Source organism: Hyla sarda, chromosome 4 (assembly GCF_029499605.1).
Source record: "Hyla sarda isolate aHylSar1 chromosome 4, aHylSar1.hap1, whole genome shotgun sequence".
Taxonomy (NCBI): domain Eukaryota; kingdom Metazoa; phylum Chordata; class Amphibia; order Anura; family Hylidae; genus Hyla; species Hyla sarda.
Window position 1 is genome coordinate 191,759,930 of NC_079192.1, and position 14,914 is coordinate 191,774,843.

The 14,914-nt window shown below is 41.7% G+C and overlaps 1 protein-coding gene across 2 annotated transcripts in view; it reads right to left on the reverse strand.

Moving 5' to 3' along the window:
- Positions 1-3,149: 3,149 nt before the first annotated feature.
- The window catches only part of COPG2 (COPI coat complex subunit gamma 2), a 39,178-nt gene continuing 27,413 nt past the window's right edge, over positions 3,150-14,914 (reverse strand). For both annotated transcript variants that reach the window (XM_056573174.1, XM_056573175.1), the window contains exons 16-24: positions 14,778-14,881; positions 14,507-14,632; positions 14,099-14,164; positions 13,446-13,585; positions 13,176-13,347; positions 8,083-8,180; positions 7,714-7,852; positions 7,248-7,346; positions 3,150-3,614 (exon numbers count right to left, since the gene is read on the reverse strand). In XM_056573174.1, coding sequence (XP_056429149.1) covers positions 3,484-3,614; positions 7,248-7,346; positions 7,714-7,852; positions 8,083-8,180; positions 13,176-13,347; positions 13,446-13,585; positions 14,099-14,164; positions 14,507-14,632; positions 14,778-14,881 — 1,075 coding nt within the window. In that variant the 3' untranslated portion in view covers positions 3,150-3,483. The remainder of the gene's footprint in view (positions 3,615-7,247; positions 7,347-7,713; positions 7,853-8,082; positions 8,181-13,175; positions 13,348-13,445; positions 13,586-14,098; positions 14,165-14,506; positions 14,633-14,777; positions 14,882-14,914) is intronic.

Here is a 14,914-nt window from a genome sequence, read left to right on the forward strand (position 1 = left end):
AAAAAAAAAAAAAAACACCACCAAGGGGTTAACAGACTGTGCCTTACTTCAAGAAAGATGGGCTTTCCAGGTATTTCACCTCTCCCCCCCCCCCCCCCTATCTTGTTTAAATAAAAATGTGTGCCGCCATCTTGCTGGAAGTGATGCATTCGGCATCAAATTCAGTATCTGGCTCGGCTGGCTTCAGCATTCGCCAATCTTCTCCTCAAAGGCAGTTTCGTAAAGTAGGGAGTCTTTTTTGATGCACTTATTCATAGATTTAGTTCTGTGGAGTGCTGTTTTTTTATTTTTTTGTTTATCCGTGGTTAAAAAGGAGTTAACCAGGGAAAACAGAGCCGATTTCTTTCAAAAACAGCATACCTCCTATTCTCAGGTTGTGTGTGGTATTACAACTTAGATCCATTCACTTCAATAAGCTGAACTGTAATACCACACACAGCCTCAGGACAGAGGTGGTGGTGTTTTTGAACAAAATTAGCTCTGCTTTTCTATCTCTGGATAACCACTTTAAAAGGGGAATTCCATGAAAAAAAAAAAAATATATCAACTGGCTCCAGAAAGTTAAACAGATTTGTAAATCACTTCTCACTTCTATAAAAAAAATATATATATATATATCTTAATCCTTCCTGTACTTATCAGCTGCTAAGGTTGAGTTTTTTTTCTGTCTTACCACAGTGCTTTCTGCTGACACCTCTGTCTATCACAGGAACTGTCCAGAGCAGGAGAAGTTTGCTACGGGGATTTGCTCCTTCTCTGGACAGATCCTGAGACAGACAGAGGTGTCACCAGAGAGCCCCGTGGTCAGACAGAAAAGAACTCAACTTCAGCAGCTGATAAGTACTGGAAGGATTAAGATTTTTTTTTAACAGAAGTAATTTACAAATCTGTAAATTTTTCCATGGAATACCCCTTTAAAGTCCATCAGGTTGGGGGGGGGGGGGGGGGACGGTGTTGACTGAGGGGAGCCTTTCGATCCCGTGTCTAGAGTGAAAGAAACCTGAGGAAGGTCCAGTTCTCACTAAGAGGTTTCACTCAATGTTCCCCATCCTGGACAGTCAGCTCAGGTTCTGGAAATCAGTGCCTACAGTGGATATAGCCATTTCCAACTGTCTAAGTAAACAGTGATTCCTGCAGATCATGAGTCTAGTCAGCACAACCCTATGGATAGGAGAGCAGATTGTGTGCTGAGAAGAGGATATACATTTGCTTCTGACTTAGCGTCCATTGCAATCCATTTTTCTAAGTTGTCTCCAGCTTATACAAAATTACTTCCTGGCCTTCTTCACGTCGGTCAATTTGGCAACAGACTTTCTCTGTGACGCAGCTTTTCATCAACTTATGCTTGCAGCAAAGTTCATGGATTTGGTGTCTGCATGACGTCTGCTTCTTTGGTTGAAGCCAAGGGTTGCATTAAATGCATATAATTTGTGCAGTCTCCTCATTCAACTCAGTTGGCTTTTGGGGTCTAAACACCTGTCCGACAAAAAGGGCAAAAGCCTTTCACAACAGTCCTTTCGTGGTTGAGGTAGACCGCACAGGGGAGGTAGATTTGCTTATCGGTCTAGCTCTCAGAGGGACAGGGGAGTGCATTGAGGAGGTACAAAGTGCTCCCAAGGACAAGTTGTCCAAACTCTTGACAAAGGCCTCCTGGAGGCTCTGGGTATCTGCTCGATCCCCCCCTCTTTGTCCGTCTCTTTCCAGTTCCTCACCTCCCAGTAGGGAGTCATTTACTCCATTTCAGAGAAGCCTTGAGTTTATCCATTTGAGACCTTTGGGTTCTCAGAGTCATTTTGGTGACAAAACTGAGTTGCACTCACCACCACGGCCACATGCAGCAGCCACAACATGAGAACGAAGTTAAAGTTACAATTATTATTTTTAGTTGCAATGGTGTCACTTTATGGGATTTAAGGTAGTTTGTGTATATAGCCTGGTCTGAGGTTAAATATATTACAAGACACAGTTACAGGTAACATTCTCCTTTATTTTGACAATAAAGCTGTAGACTTTATTTATAGAGGGCAACCCCAAGTCTATAATGTATGAAATGACTTACTGTCCACTGACAGTGACATTAACTATACTGATAGAAACTTATTACAAATCTATAATTTAAGTGAAAATATTTTATTTATATATTTTACTTTCCCTGTGTGATTTTTAAATTCATCCAAACACAATCTGTATAACATCATTATGTTCTGCATGTCTGCATTTTTTTTTGCCAGTTAACGGTATAAAGAGGACATGATGGTGGCCAAAACAGTATAAAGTGATACCTTCTTGCTTGTTGGCTTCCAGTTGTTACCATTTCAGCAACAACTGATATTGTGAAAATAAGGAATTAAAGGGGTACTCCAGTGGAAATTTTTTTTTTTTTTTTGAACTGGTGCCAGAAAATTAAACAGCTTTGTAAATTACTTCTATTAAAAAATCTTTATCCTTCCAGTGCTTATTAGCAGCTGTATGCTACAGAGGAAATTCTTTGGTTTTTGTTCTTGTCCACAGTGCTCTCTGCTGACACCTCTGTCAGTGTCAGGAACTGTTCAGAGTAGCATAGGTTTTTATGAGGATTTTCTCCTGCTCTGGACAGTTCCTGATATGGGTGTCAAGTGTCAGCAGAGAGCACTGTGGACAACACAAAAAATAAATTAAAAAAGAAAAGAATTTCCTCTGTAGCATACAGCTGCTCAAAAGTGCTGAAAGGATAAAGATTTTTTAATAGAAGTAATTTAAAAATATGTTAAACTTTCTGGCACCAGTTGATTAAAAAAAATATTTTTTCCACGGGAGTACCCCTTTAAGGCTGTGCGCTCACAGCTGCATTAGGAGGATGAACCATATAGGTAAAGCCAAAGATGGGTCTGGATCCTATCCCTGCAGCTAATCTACATGGTTCATGCCTTATGCCATAGTACAGTAATCTGCATAATTTCTAAATCTTGCACATTTTGTGCTGTCTGGGGATGAGATATCTGGAATATCGGTGACAATTTGTTCATACGGAAAAGGTTCTGTTGTCCACTTGATTCTTAACAGCTATGTTTATTTTACTAGATGAATTCTGGTCAGAGAAATATCAATGCATCCTGTGTGGTTTCAAAATAAATAGACAATTGCTAAAAAGATAAAAGTAGATATTAAAGTAAAACTTGTACTGTACTTTTATTGTAAATAACAGTATTAACTTGACCACTTATATTTCGTATATAAGCATAGGGGTGCCAATGAGGCCACATGAGGGGTGTTTAGAAGGATCAGAGAAACACATTCAAGTATAAAAGAGATCTGGTAAAGGGAAGAAAAGTCCTTCGATTGTTCTCCAGGGCAGAGAACTGGAATGGTAAAAAAGTGACAGCAGGAGTCTGTACTTTTCCATTCTGCTGTAAAGTTATGATTTGAATAATAAAATAGGTGTTCATAGTGTAGACGTGATTCTGGAAATGTCAGCGGATGAAATGTATCCCCTTCTTGCAAGGTTTAACCAACAGAGGCTAGGATGACATCAGCTGGGGTCTCATCGGTGCTTCTTACAGTTACCTGCATGGTGACTCCGTCAGCCAGTGCAAGTCTGGATCTAACCAAAACATCATGGCCGCCTCTATATACCCCTAGAGAAGGATGTGAAAAAGAGCATAATCGCATGAATTCTATGTTGCTGCATTTTAGGACAATAAACAGGGCATCTTACAATTATTATTAGTGTTACAGGGCACTTAAAATGGTAGCAGGAGTGGGAGGAGGGAAAGAAAAAAAAAGAAAAATGTCTGCACTTAAAGAAGAAGTATCATGGACCAAGTCACAAAAAAAAAATTATACCATGTGAAAGTGCATCAGCTCACCATTCTGACAATCTGCTCCTCGTGCACCTCACCCTCACCAGCATGCCTGGGAGTTTTAGTTTTGCAACAGCTGCAGGCACCCTGGTTGGGATACACTGACCTAGACACTGATCACTTTCCTAACAGCAGGCTCAGTGTTTCCCCTCCCCCTGCTTCTATTCTCAGGACATCGTTCTTTCAGACTGACCTGCTGTCAGATTGTGATCAGATCAGGGGAGAGCAGGGATCTCCCCTTTGCTTCTTCTCAGGACATCGTTCTTGCTCTTATAAACACTGAGCTGGCTGTCAGATGCTTCCCTGCCGAGGAGATGAAGACGCTTGCTCAGCTCACTGGGGCTACTATGATTGGCTGAAGCTGCACATGGGAGGTGCCCTGGCCGTGCACAGAGCGTGGCTGAGCTGCAGGCAGCATACAGAACTATGGGAAATTGTGACATCACGGCCCCCAGCATAATGCAGCTCAATGGGGGGGGGGGGGGGGGGTCGCAAGTCATCAGAACAGGGAGCTGCTGAACTTCCTCTCTGAACAAAGAAGCTAGAAAAACAGGTTTTACATACAAGATGGGTAATGTAAGGGATTTACAAAGTGATATAACTTTTGCTTCTGCATTTAAAACACAATACTTTTTCTACATGAGACATCTCCTTTAACTTATTCCATCGTTTTTAATCACATCTCATAAGAACCTATCATCGCCTAATCTTGTGGGGGTCTAACCATATAAGTTGTCATTATAGGAAAAATCCTTTTACATTTCCTTACTCCGCAGGCCAATAAAAGGAGATTTTTTGTTCTTACCGTAAAATCCTTTTCTCAACAATGCTGTTGTTGCTAGGAGACTTGACACTATGGAAACCAAAAAGGTCGGCTCCTCCCAGCAGGATACACCTGCCTACAGAGCCTGAGGTAATCCGTTTAGTCCCAGAGCAGTAGGAGAGGACTGAAAGGCAGAAAACCAAGAGCAGTCCGAGGTAACCACAGCACAAAAAATAACTGAACGCACCCTCGGAGAGGTAACCAAACCAGGAACACCAAAAGAAAGGGCGGGAGCTGTGTCCCCAATGGATCCTCCGAGAAAAGGATTTTACGGTAAGAACAAAAAAATCTCCTTTTCTCTATCGGCTCCATTGGGGGACAGAGACCTTGGGACGTACCAAAGACTTCCCTAGGGTGGGCACAGAAACCAGTCAGGGGGCAGGCTGGACCACCGCCACCTGCAACACCTTATGGCCCAGACTAGCATCAGCAGATGCAAAGGTATGAACCTGGTAGAATTTTGTAAAAGTGTGCAAGGACGACCATGTAGCCACCTTACAGACTTGTGAGGCCGAAGCCCTGTTACGTAGAGCCCAGGAAGCTCAGACAGAAGGTGTGGAATGAGCTGAAACCTTAAAGGGAGGGATCTTCCCTGTACAATGGTAAGCTTCCGAAATGGCAGACCTGATCCTCCGCGAAATGGTGTCCTTTGAAGCGGGTTGTCCCTAATCTGGAAAATAAAAAATGTTTGACCATGTCTGGGAAACCCCAGACCAGTGTCTGTCTCCTGCAGACACTAAGCTAAAACCGATTACCTCAGGCTCTGTAGGCGGGTATTTCCTGCTGGGAGGAGCTGACCTTTTTGGTTTCTATAGTGTCAAGTCTCCTAGCAACAACAGCATATACCCAAGGTCTGTGTCCCCCAATGGAGCCGATAGAGAAAAGAACAGAACCAACTCACAAGCCCTCTTCCTTTTTGCAATGCCATAGTTAGTGCTGGCAAAATTACACTGCTTAGCATGTACAGGCTGGCACTGTGCTGAGGATTAGAGTTGAGCAAACTTACAGTAAATTGGCTCGTAGCGAACATCGCAGCTCGATTGTTGATCACTTTAGTCTGTGTAAATTAGTTCAGCTTTCCAAGGGCTCTGGTTGCCTAGAAAAGTCCGGGATGACAGTCTTAGGTTTCCTAGGTCTGTATCCACCTTTTTCAGGCAACTGGAGCCCTTGGAAAGCTGAACTAATTTATGCAGACTAAAGTAATCAACAGCCGAGCTGTGAGGTTTGCTACAAGCCAATTTACTGTACTTTCGCTCCACTCTAGAGAGGATGTTTCAAAGTAGTATACTGGATTTGCGAGGTTCAACGAGAGCAGAAAGGGAACAAACAGCAGGTTGGGGTGGTGGCGATCCACTGTGGAGTTAGCTGGAAGGCTTACCTCTGCTTCCATGGCTGCTGTGGCTCTTCATTTGATTGAGCCTGGCTGAACCAAATGAGCACAGAGCACACGTATCAATGAAGTTCTATGGAACCTCATTGATCTGTATGAGGAATCTAATGATTCCTCCTAAAAGTCCCCTAAGGTGACTAATAAAGTGTAAAAGAAAAGTTTAAGTAAAAAAAAAAAAAAACTAAAAAAAAAACACACATTTAAATCCCCCACCCCTTTATCCAAATTCCATATAAAAAATACTTTAAAACCTAATAAAATTAAACATGTGTGGTATCGCCACATGCGCATATGTCCGAACTATAAAAAAAAAGTTAATTCAAAGCGTACGGTCAATGGCGTATACATAAAAAATTACCAAAGTGCAAACCTGCGTATTTTTGGTCACTTTATATACCCTAAAAAATGTATAAAAAGCGATCAAAAAATCCCACCAAAACAAAAAATGGTACAGATGAAAACTTCAGATCACGGCGCAAAAAATTATCCCTCATATAGCCCCATATATGAAAAAATGTAAAAAGTTATAGTTGTCAGAAGATAGCAATTTTAAACATACTAATTTTAGTGCAAACAGTTATAATTTTTTAACAGAATTAAAACAAAATCAAACCTATATAAGGTGTGTATCATTTTAATCGTATGGACCTACAGAATAAAGATTAGGTGTCATTTTAATCGTATGGCCCTACACACATACAGTGGTCGTCCAGGAACCAATTACCAGTTTTCATAGAGATATTTACTCAACATATGATGGTTTCAACATACAATGGTCCGCCTGGAACCAATTAATATTGTATGCTGAAGGACCACTGTACTTCTATTGAGATTTACTGTGTACATAGTAAGAACACAAACATTAATACAAGGGACAGATAAATAAAAATGAATACTTTTTGTTTACCTTTCAGTCACAACATGAACCCTCTGAATAAAGCAGACAGGCTCAGTTTGCATGTACACATGCCAGGCTTTCTCCCCTACATAACACTAGTTAAGTACTGCCCCCACTTCCTGTGTTCTACCTGGTCTCTCAGATGCTGGAAAAAGAATTACCCTAACAACAGGCTATAATATTTTCTTAAAATTTAAATAGGTAAAAGATCCCTTAGCAAAATACTCACAGTGATCCTACATAACAGGGCCTTGTATTATATGTGTATATTTCTATTATAGCTCGGTTTTTGCTCACCTGAGAGATAAAGCACATGAGAGTTCTTGTTTTCTGGCACCTTGTCAGATCGCTCACATGGCTGCATTCCCAGAAACTTAATGATGTTTGTAACAGCATCTGTGGCAGCAATAATGTAAGAGAAAAATATGTTGGTAATACCAGGCCATCAAATAATGTTTTAGACACTTCAGTTTTTTGCCAAAAGCAAAGCCAATTCCTGTGTCTCCATTTTAAATATAAAAAGTTAAATATTAAGTTATTTAATACAGTTTTGTTTCCAATCTTTCTATTTTCAGTAAAGTAGTAATGATTGTATTACTTTATAGGTAGTGGGACCAGGTTTAATGTAATTAGAACGCTATATTATGTGCACTGCAATAAACAAGGATCTGTTGGAAACATCTTAATTAGTAGTAGTAATGTGGATACATAAATACATGTATACATTTGTCTGTATACTTAATTAGAGGGCAGATTTATTTACCTTCCAGGGTTTTAGTAGTACTGAGCGCAAAGGTCTCCTCTTTCTCATAAGCATCTCCAACCTCATCCCATGCAGCGCCAAAATTTGGCTTCAACACCTTTTGAATGTGGTCTTCAATAGTAACTTCTAAATCTTCAAGCTAAATAAACAGAACATAATTAACAGAAATATTTCTGTTTGTTTATTTGTATTATGTTTAACTTTTACTAATTATTACAGTCCAGTTCTTCTCACACAAAACTTTAATAAGTAGTTCTATGGGGCAATACTGTATTATCCTGTACGACCATTTCTTGAAAATATAAGCAAAATCTATGAAGCATATAGAAAAACTAATTCTGCTGCCGAGCCCTGAAGTAGTTTACATACCACATATTCATCGCTGTAACCTTCATCATCAGGAACTCCCGTGTGAGGATCACAGTCTCTGACCACAAACTTCATTGTGCAGTTAAATGTGCAAGACACTGGAGAAGGGAAACATCAGTTACATAAAACCATAGTTTGGAGATTGAAACCCAACTACCCCCCCCGCTTCATAATTTAGCAACTTTTAGGGGGCTTCATTTTTACACAATGCACTTTACAGCAACTGACATGTTATCTTTATTCTGTAGGTTAATACGATAACGATACCCATGATTATATATTTTTTTTCTTTTTACAAAATAAACATTCTTAAAGGGAACCTGTCAGCATCACCCGCACTAACCTGCAGGTATAGACTTAAATGGGCACTGTCATGAAATTAAAAAAATGATATGTTGTAGTACGTAAGTACTACAACATATCTCTAATATAGAACCGAAAAGAAAAATAACCCACTTAAAGACGGACCATTTGTAAACATGAATACATTTTATTTATGGAAAATTCCAATGATACATAAAACAAACACAGCATGGACAAACATAAGTGGGAACCAGGGAGCAGGGGGAAACCGTGAAATAAAGAAATAGTTCGGATGCACTAGCCTATGGCGTGTGAAAACAGGTAAGTCACAAGGTAAGTATATAAGTATGTAAACATGAGATATGTACAAAGGCAGAAAGCGCCTCAATAAGAAAGGTGAATGTTTATAAAGAATACCAACATATGCAAAATGAACTATAATGCCATAGGAAGTGATTGACATGCTAACCGGACTGAAGAACAAGGAACCACATGCAATGATGGCACACAACAGTAAACTCCCCCCGCTCCCCAGCTACCCACCAGACCTCCGGCGCGTTTCACCCAACGGGGCTTTGTCCAGGAGTGCAGGGCTTTTGTGTGGGTTGATATCTCTAATATAGTTTAATTTAAAAAAAGTGATTTTAAACCAGTTTAAAATCATTTTTAAATTCGGCCACTAGGGGTCGCCCTCCTAGTGGCCGAATGCATTCGGCAGTGACGTCACTACAGAATTTCGTCTCATTTGAGCCTGGCAAATGAGTCGAAATTCCAGTCACTGCAGTGCTCGCTCCCGCCTGTCAATCAAACAGGCGAGAGCGAGCACAATGAAATCCAGGGCTGCGCATTGGCTCCCTGGACACACACACTGGCCGCCTCCCTGCAGCATATTCTCCCTGCAGCAGGGAGGCACATGGCTCTTACCTCTCCTTACAGCCAAGGCTCCAGTGGGGATACGCCGCCTCCTCACAGCTGTGTCCTGTTATTACCGGGGGGAGCGCGTTATACGGAGAGGGGGGGCGCCATTTACAGGAGGGCCCATCACACTCTGAGCAACAAGCGTGCCCGGCTTCCTGTCATGCTCCTACACTCTGGTAACTCTCTCTATGGTTCTGGAGGACTTTCAATCCTCCAGAAACATAGAGATAGTTTCCAGAGTGTACGGGCATGACAGGAAGCCGCGCACTCTTGTTGCTTGCTATGGACCCCCGCTCATGGTCCGGCACAGGTGAGGCGGGGGGAGGGGCGAGGCGATATTGGTCGGGGGCTGGGTGTCTTCCAACACAGGATGCCTCCAGTTGTTTCACCACTACAACTCCCAGCATGCCCTGACAGCAAATAGATGTCAGGGCATGCTGGGAGTTGTAGTGGTGAAACAGCTGGAGGCACCCTGTCAGGAGAACTAAGGGCGAAAGTCGGCCCCCAGCAGGCATCAGTGACGTGGTGCCTGCTGGGGAAGTCTGCCTGGTAGTGAGCATACTACCAGGCAGACAAAATGCCATTTTTAAGATAATAATAAAAAAAATAAAAATAAAGGCAGGGAGGGGGTTAGGGATAGATGGGCAATAGGCAGGGACAGAGAAAAAAAAAAAAAAAAAAAAAGAGGATGGTGGGAGCTACCCTTTAAAGGACAAGTATTATGTTTGGAGCCCTGACTCTCCTTCACAGGGGTGCGTCACGACCCCGCCTGGAAAAGCCCCCCCCCCTATATAGCTCTATGGGAGGGCCGTTCATCAATTTTCGGCTCTCCCATAGAACTATATAGAGGGGGGAGGGGTTTGCGGCCCCCACTTCGGGCGGGGGTAGTGACGCGCTGCTGTGAAGGAGAGTAGGGGCTCTAAACAGGAGATTGAGAGGGCCCCAGCGCTTACATTTTTTTTCCATTATACTTAAGATGGATGATGCTGATTAAAATAGACTTGTAACTGTAATGGTACTGTTGGCTCACAGTGACAATTGTCACTGCAAGATCTCCCAGTGGGAGGAAAGGGCATTAACCTGGAAGATGGGGGCATTGCGCCAGTGCACTAAGGAATGACCGAGTACACCAATTTGCATATTCACATTTTCGGGCACAGCATAGCACAGAGGCACGGATTACAAAACTGTAAAGTCTATTGTAATCAGTTGATTTCAGAAGTGGAAACCAACTCAACTTTGCTCATAAGGGGGTGCTATAAGAATAAGACTGCATGGTTAAGACAGAACTTCCTCAGAACCTCTTAGTATTACTGGGTGCCAGTCCTGGGTCAGAGAATCTACTGCAGTCAGGCAGTTTCTGAAGTTTATAAATAAAAAATGTTGTATGATTTTTCTTGGTCACAAATAGGTCTAACCAGGGACAGCACCATTCATTTCTCTGCTACTAGGTTGAATACCGAAGGTGCAAAGGTCCATTCTCCTGGATCTAGTTTGGGCTTGCTGAGACAATCTGCCTTGAAGTTCCAGGCTCCATTTAGATGTACTGCGGTAATTGAGGTTATATTTTGCTCTGCCCACAAAAAGATTTCTTTAGCAGTCATTTGTAGAGAATGGAGTCTGGGTCTCCCTGACAACGCATGAAGGCCATTGCTGTTGTGCTGTCTGAGTGTACTAGAATATTTTCATCCTGACAAAATTCCTAAGGTTCTGGACTCCCTTTCATACTGCCATCAACTCTCTAATTTGAGAAATTGTTCCTCATGAAAGGGTCTCATCTGCCCTGAACTGGCATCTTTCCTGCGTGGGCTCCCCAATCCCAAGAGCTGGCATCCTTTGTGACTACTTGGGATTGTTCCTGTGACCAATGGACTCATTTTAAGTTGGACTCCCTTAGCCACCATTTGAGTGATATCCTGACTCTTTGAGATAGGAAATAGGGAAATTTTTTCTTCCAGGGAGAATTGGGATCTGTCCTATATTGACAGGATTAAAGGAATGGTCCGATGAAAAGCAATTTTTATCAATTTATCCCCTTTACACAGGACCACAGGAGTTGGATCCCCCTTAACCCCTTAAGGACTCAGGGTTTTTCCACTTTCGTTTTTTCCTCCTTACCTTTTAAAAATCATAACCCTTTCAATTTTCCACCTAAAAATCCATATTATGGCTTATTTTTTGCGTCGCCAATTCTACTTTGCAGTGACAGTCATTTTACCCAAAAATTCACGGCGACACGGGAAAAAATCATTGTGCGACAAAAATCGAAGAAAAAACGCCATTTTGTAACTTTTCGGGGCTTCCGTTTCTACGCAGTGCATATTTCGGTAAAAATTACACCTTATCATTATTCTGTAGGTCCATACGGTTAAAATGATACCCTTCTTATATAGGTTTGATTTTGTCGCACTTCTGGAAAAAATCATAACTACATGCAGGAAAATTTATACGTTTAAAATTGTCATCTTCTCACCCCTATAACTTTTTTATTTTTCCACGTACAGGGCGGTATGAGGACTCATTTTTTGCGCCGTGATCTGAAGTTTTTATCGGTACGATTTTTGTTTTCATCTGACTTTTTGATCACTTTTTATTCATTTTTTAATGGTATAAAAAGTGACAAAAAATACACTTTTTTGGACTTTGGAATTTTTTTGCGCATACGCCATTGACTGTGCGGTTTAATTAATGATATATTTTTATAGTTCGGACATTTAAGCACGCGGCGATACCACATATGTTTATTTTAATTTTTTTACACTTTTATTTATTTATTTATGGGAAAAGGGGGGTGATTCAAACTTTTATTAGGGAAGGGGTTAAATGACCTTTATTAACACTTTTTTTTTTTGCAGTGTTATAGGTCCCATAGGGACCTATAACACTGCACACACTGATCTCTCATGCTCCCATAGGGACCTATAACACTGCACACACTGATCTCCTATGCTGATCACTGGCGTGTATTAACACGCCTGTGATCAGCGTTATCGGCACTTGACTGCTCCTGCCTGGATCTCAGGCACGGAGCAGTCATTCGCCGATCGGACACCGAGGAGGCAGGTAAGGGCCCTCCCGGTGTCCTGTAAGCTGATCGGGACACCGCGATTTCACCGAGGCTATCCCGAACAGCCCGACTGAGCAGCCGGGATACTTTCACTTTAGAAGCGGCGGTCAGCTTTGACCGCCGCTTCTAAATGGTTAATACCGCACATTGCCGCGATCGGCGATGTGTGGTATTAGCCGCGGGTCCCGGCCGTTGATTAGCGCGACCCCGCTACGTCCTGCGTCGTTAAGGGGTTAAAGGTCCTGGCTGGAGCACTCAGTCAAGCAGGAGTCTGCAGTGAACATGGAGCCAGAAAAAAAACAAAACGTTTTTCCTTTCGCAATTTTGCCATTATTCACTGGCCTCCTGGCAACTTATGATTCTTTACCCAAATACTGAAATAACCCTTTGATGAGTTTGTACAAGATTAATCAAAATTCTCTTGAGGAGATGGTCCATGATGTTGGGTCCTTTAATGGTGAACCTGCTGCTTTGTAAGGGATTTCAGTGGGGGCAGCATATCCATCCATACACAATACTGTATGGATGTGTAGGTGTATTAAATGCAAGCATGCAGTCAACAAGGCTTTAGCCAAGTTATATCTGCGCACACAGGGGGAGATGAATCAAAACCCGTCCAGAGGAAAAGTTGCAGAGTTGCCCATAACAACCAATCAGATCGCATCTTTCATTTTTCAGAGGCCTTTACAAAAATGAAAGTGATCTGATTGGTTGCTATGGGCAACTCAGCATATTTTCCTCTGGACAGGTTTTGATAAATCTCCCTTACAGAGTACACTTTTATCATTTTCAAACATTTACAAACCTGCTGTGGACTCATCCTCAGGAAGTCTGACCAGAGTGTAGCATATGCCAGGTTGGTTGTAAAGAAGACTTGGTGCTGGAAGATAATAGACCACTTCATACCCTTCTGAAGGCTCCACTTGAACAATAACCTTTTCTAAGAGCTGATCCTTCAGGGTATTGGTACAGTCAAACTAAGTCCAAAGGAAATAAAGAAAAAGACAGTATTTTGCAAAAGGAATTTTAATATGGTAAAAGCATCAAAACATACTAGAGAGAAAAGCACACAGACCTGAAATACAATATGATCTGAGAAGACGTGCTTGATGCAGCGAACAAAGTATTCCGTTTCTGCTTCTGTGAGTTGCACAGATTCAGAGGACTTAAAGAGCGGCCCCAAATTTTTGAATTCTGGAATGGCTGCCAGTTGTTCTGCAAACAAAAATATAAGACAGGGGTGGAATCATATCTACTATGGTCAACCTAGGAGGAGAACCGGCCTCAGCAACAACAACTGGTAGCATTTATATAACTTACTCCCAGGTTTGCCAGCCTTCATTTTTTGTTTCCTGCAAAAATCCCCTGTCAAGTCCTGAAGACTGTGTGTGGGGCACCAGGGACCTGAAAGGCTTTCTTTAAAAGGGAACCGGTCATTACTTTTATGCTGCTTGAACCAGGAATCATCTGGGTTGTCCTCAGTGCCTTCTACCTGCCCAGAGGGCCTTGACTGATAAATCTCTCACTATACACAAATAGATCAATAAAGTCTGGTGGGGTAGCATGATGCTGCCAGGGACTGCCCAAATGACCTGTGGTTCAGGCAGCATGGCAAGTGAGGACAGGTTCCCTTTCAAAAAGGTCTATTTTTATTCAGCCTTCATGAATGAAAATCAGTAAAATATTCAGTATAAGTATTATAAATACATAAATTGAAGATCACTTTACCTTGATATATGTCTTGGCGAGCAGGTACTGTTTTACCAAGCTGCTTACCAGACACTGGAGTGAGATCTAACAGGAAAGAAGGTTAACAGAAATTCAATGCAACAATAAAACGGGACACAAATAGTTTATTATGTTAAAGGAAATCAGTCATCAGTGTCACCTGCACCTGTCAGTACATTGAAGTTGGGCGCAGAGCTGAAGATATAGAAGAGAACCACAGCGCGGAACGGGACCAGGTAAACATAGTTGTCATCAGTGTCACCTGCACTACCTGTCTGTACTGACAGGCTAGTGCAGGTGACACTGATGACCGATTTCCTTTAAATGCTATGTCCATTAGAATTTTTCAACCCTTTTAAGACTGTAGTAGGGCATTACTAATTTACTGTTGTCTACACACCAATTTACCTGCTTTCTGTTCAACAAGAGGGACTGTAGATAGTGGAACAGACTTCAAATCAAATGGTTTTTCTGAGGGTTCTAGGGTGTACTGGTGTAATGCTTTCTCCATCCCAAGAACAGACACTGTTAGGCCTGTAGAAATCATACACAAATACAAATTTAGCTGATCAATGAGTGAAGCAGTAAATGTGAATCCTCATCTGCTTAATATCATATTCTAAGCTGAAATCTCAGTATAGAAAGTTAACAGAGGGCAGTAGCAAACAGAAATACAAACCATTTAGAATATAGGCTGCATTGAGGTTTAATTGTTTCTGCTTTAGTACATTAAAGTAAAAGGTTGCTCTGTCCCGGACTTCATCGTCACAGTCCATCATGCACCTGTAAATTATAAATGAACATAGTATTAAAAGC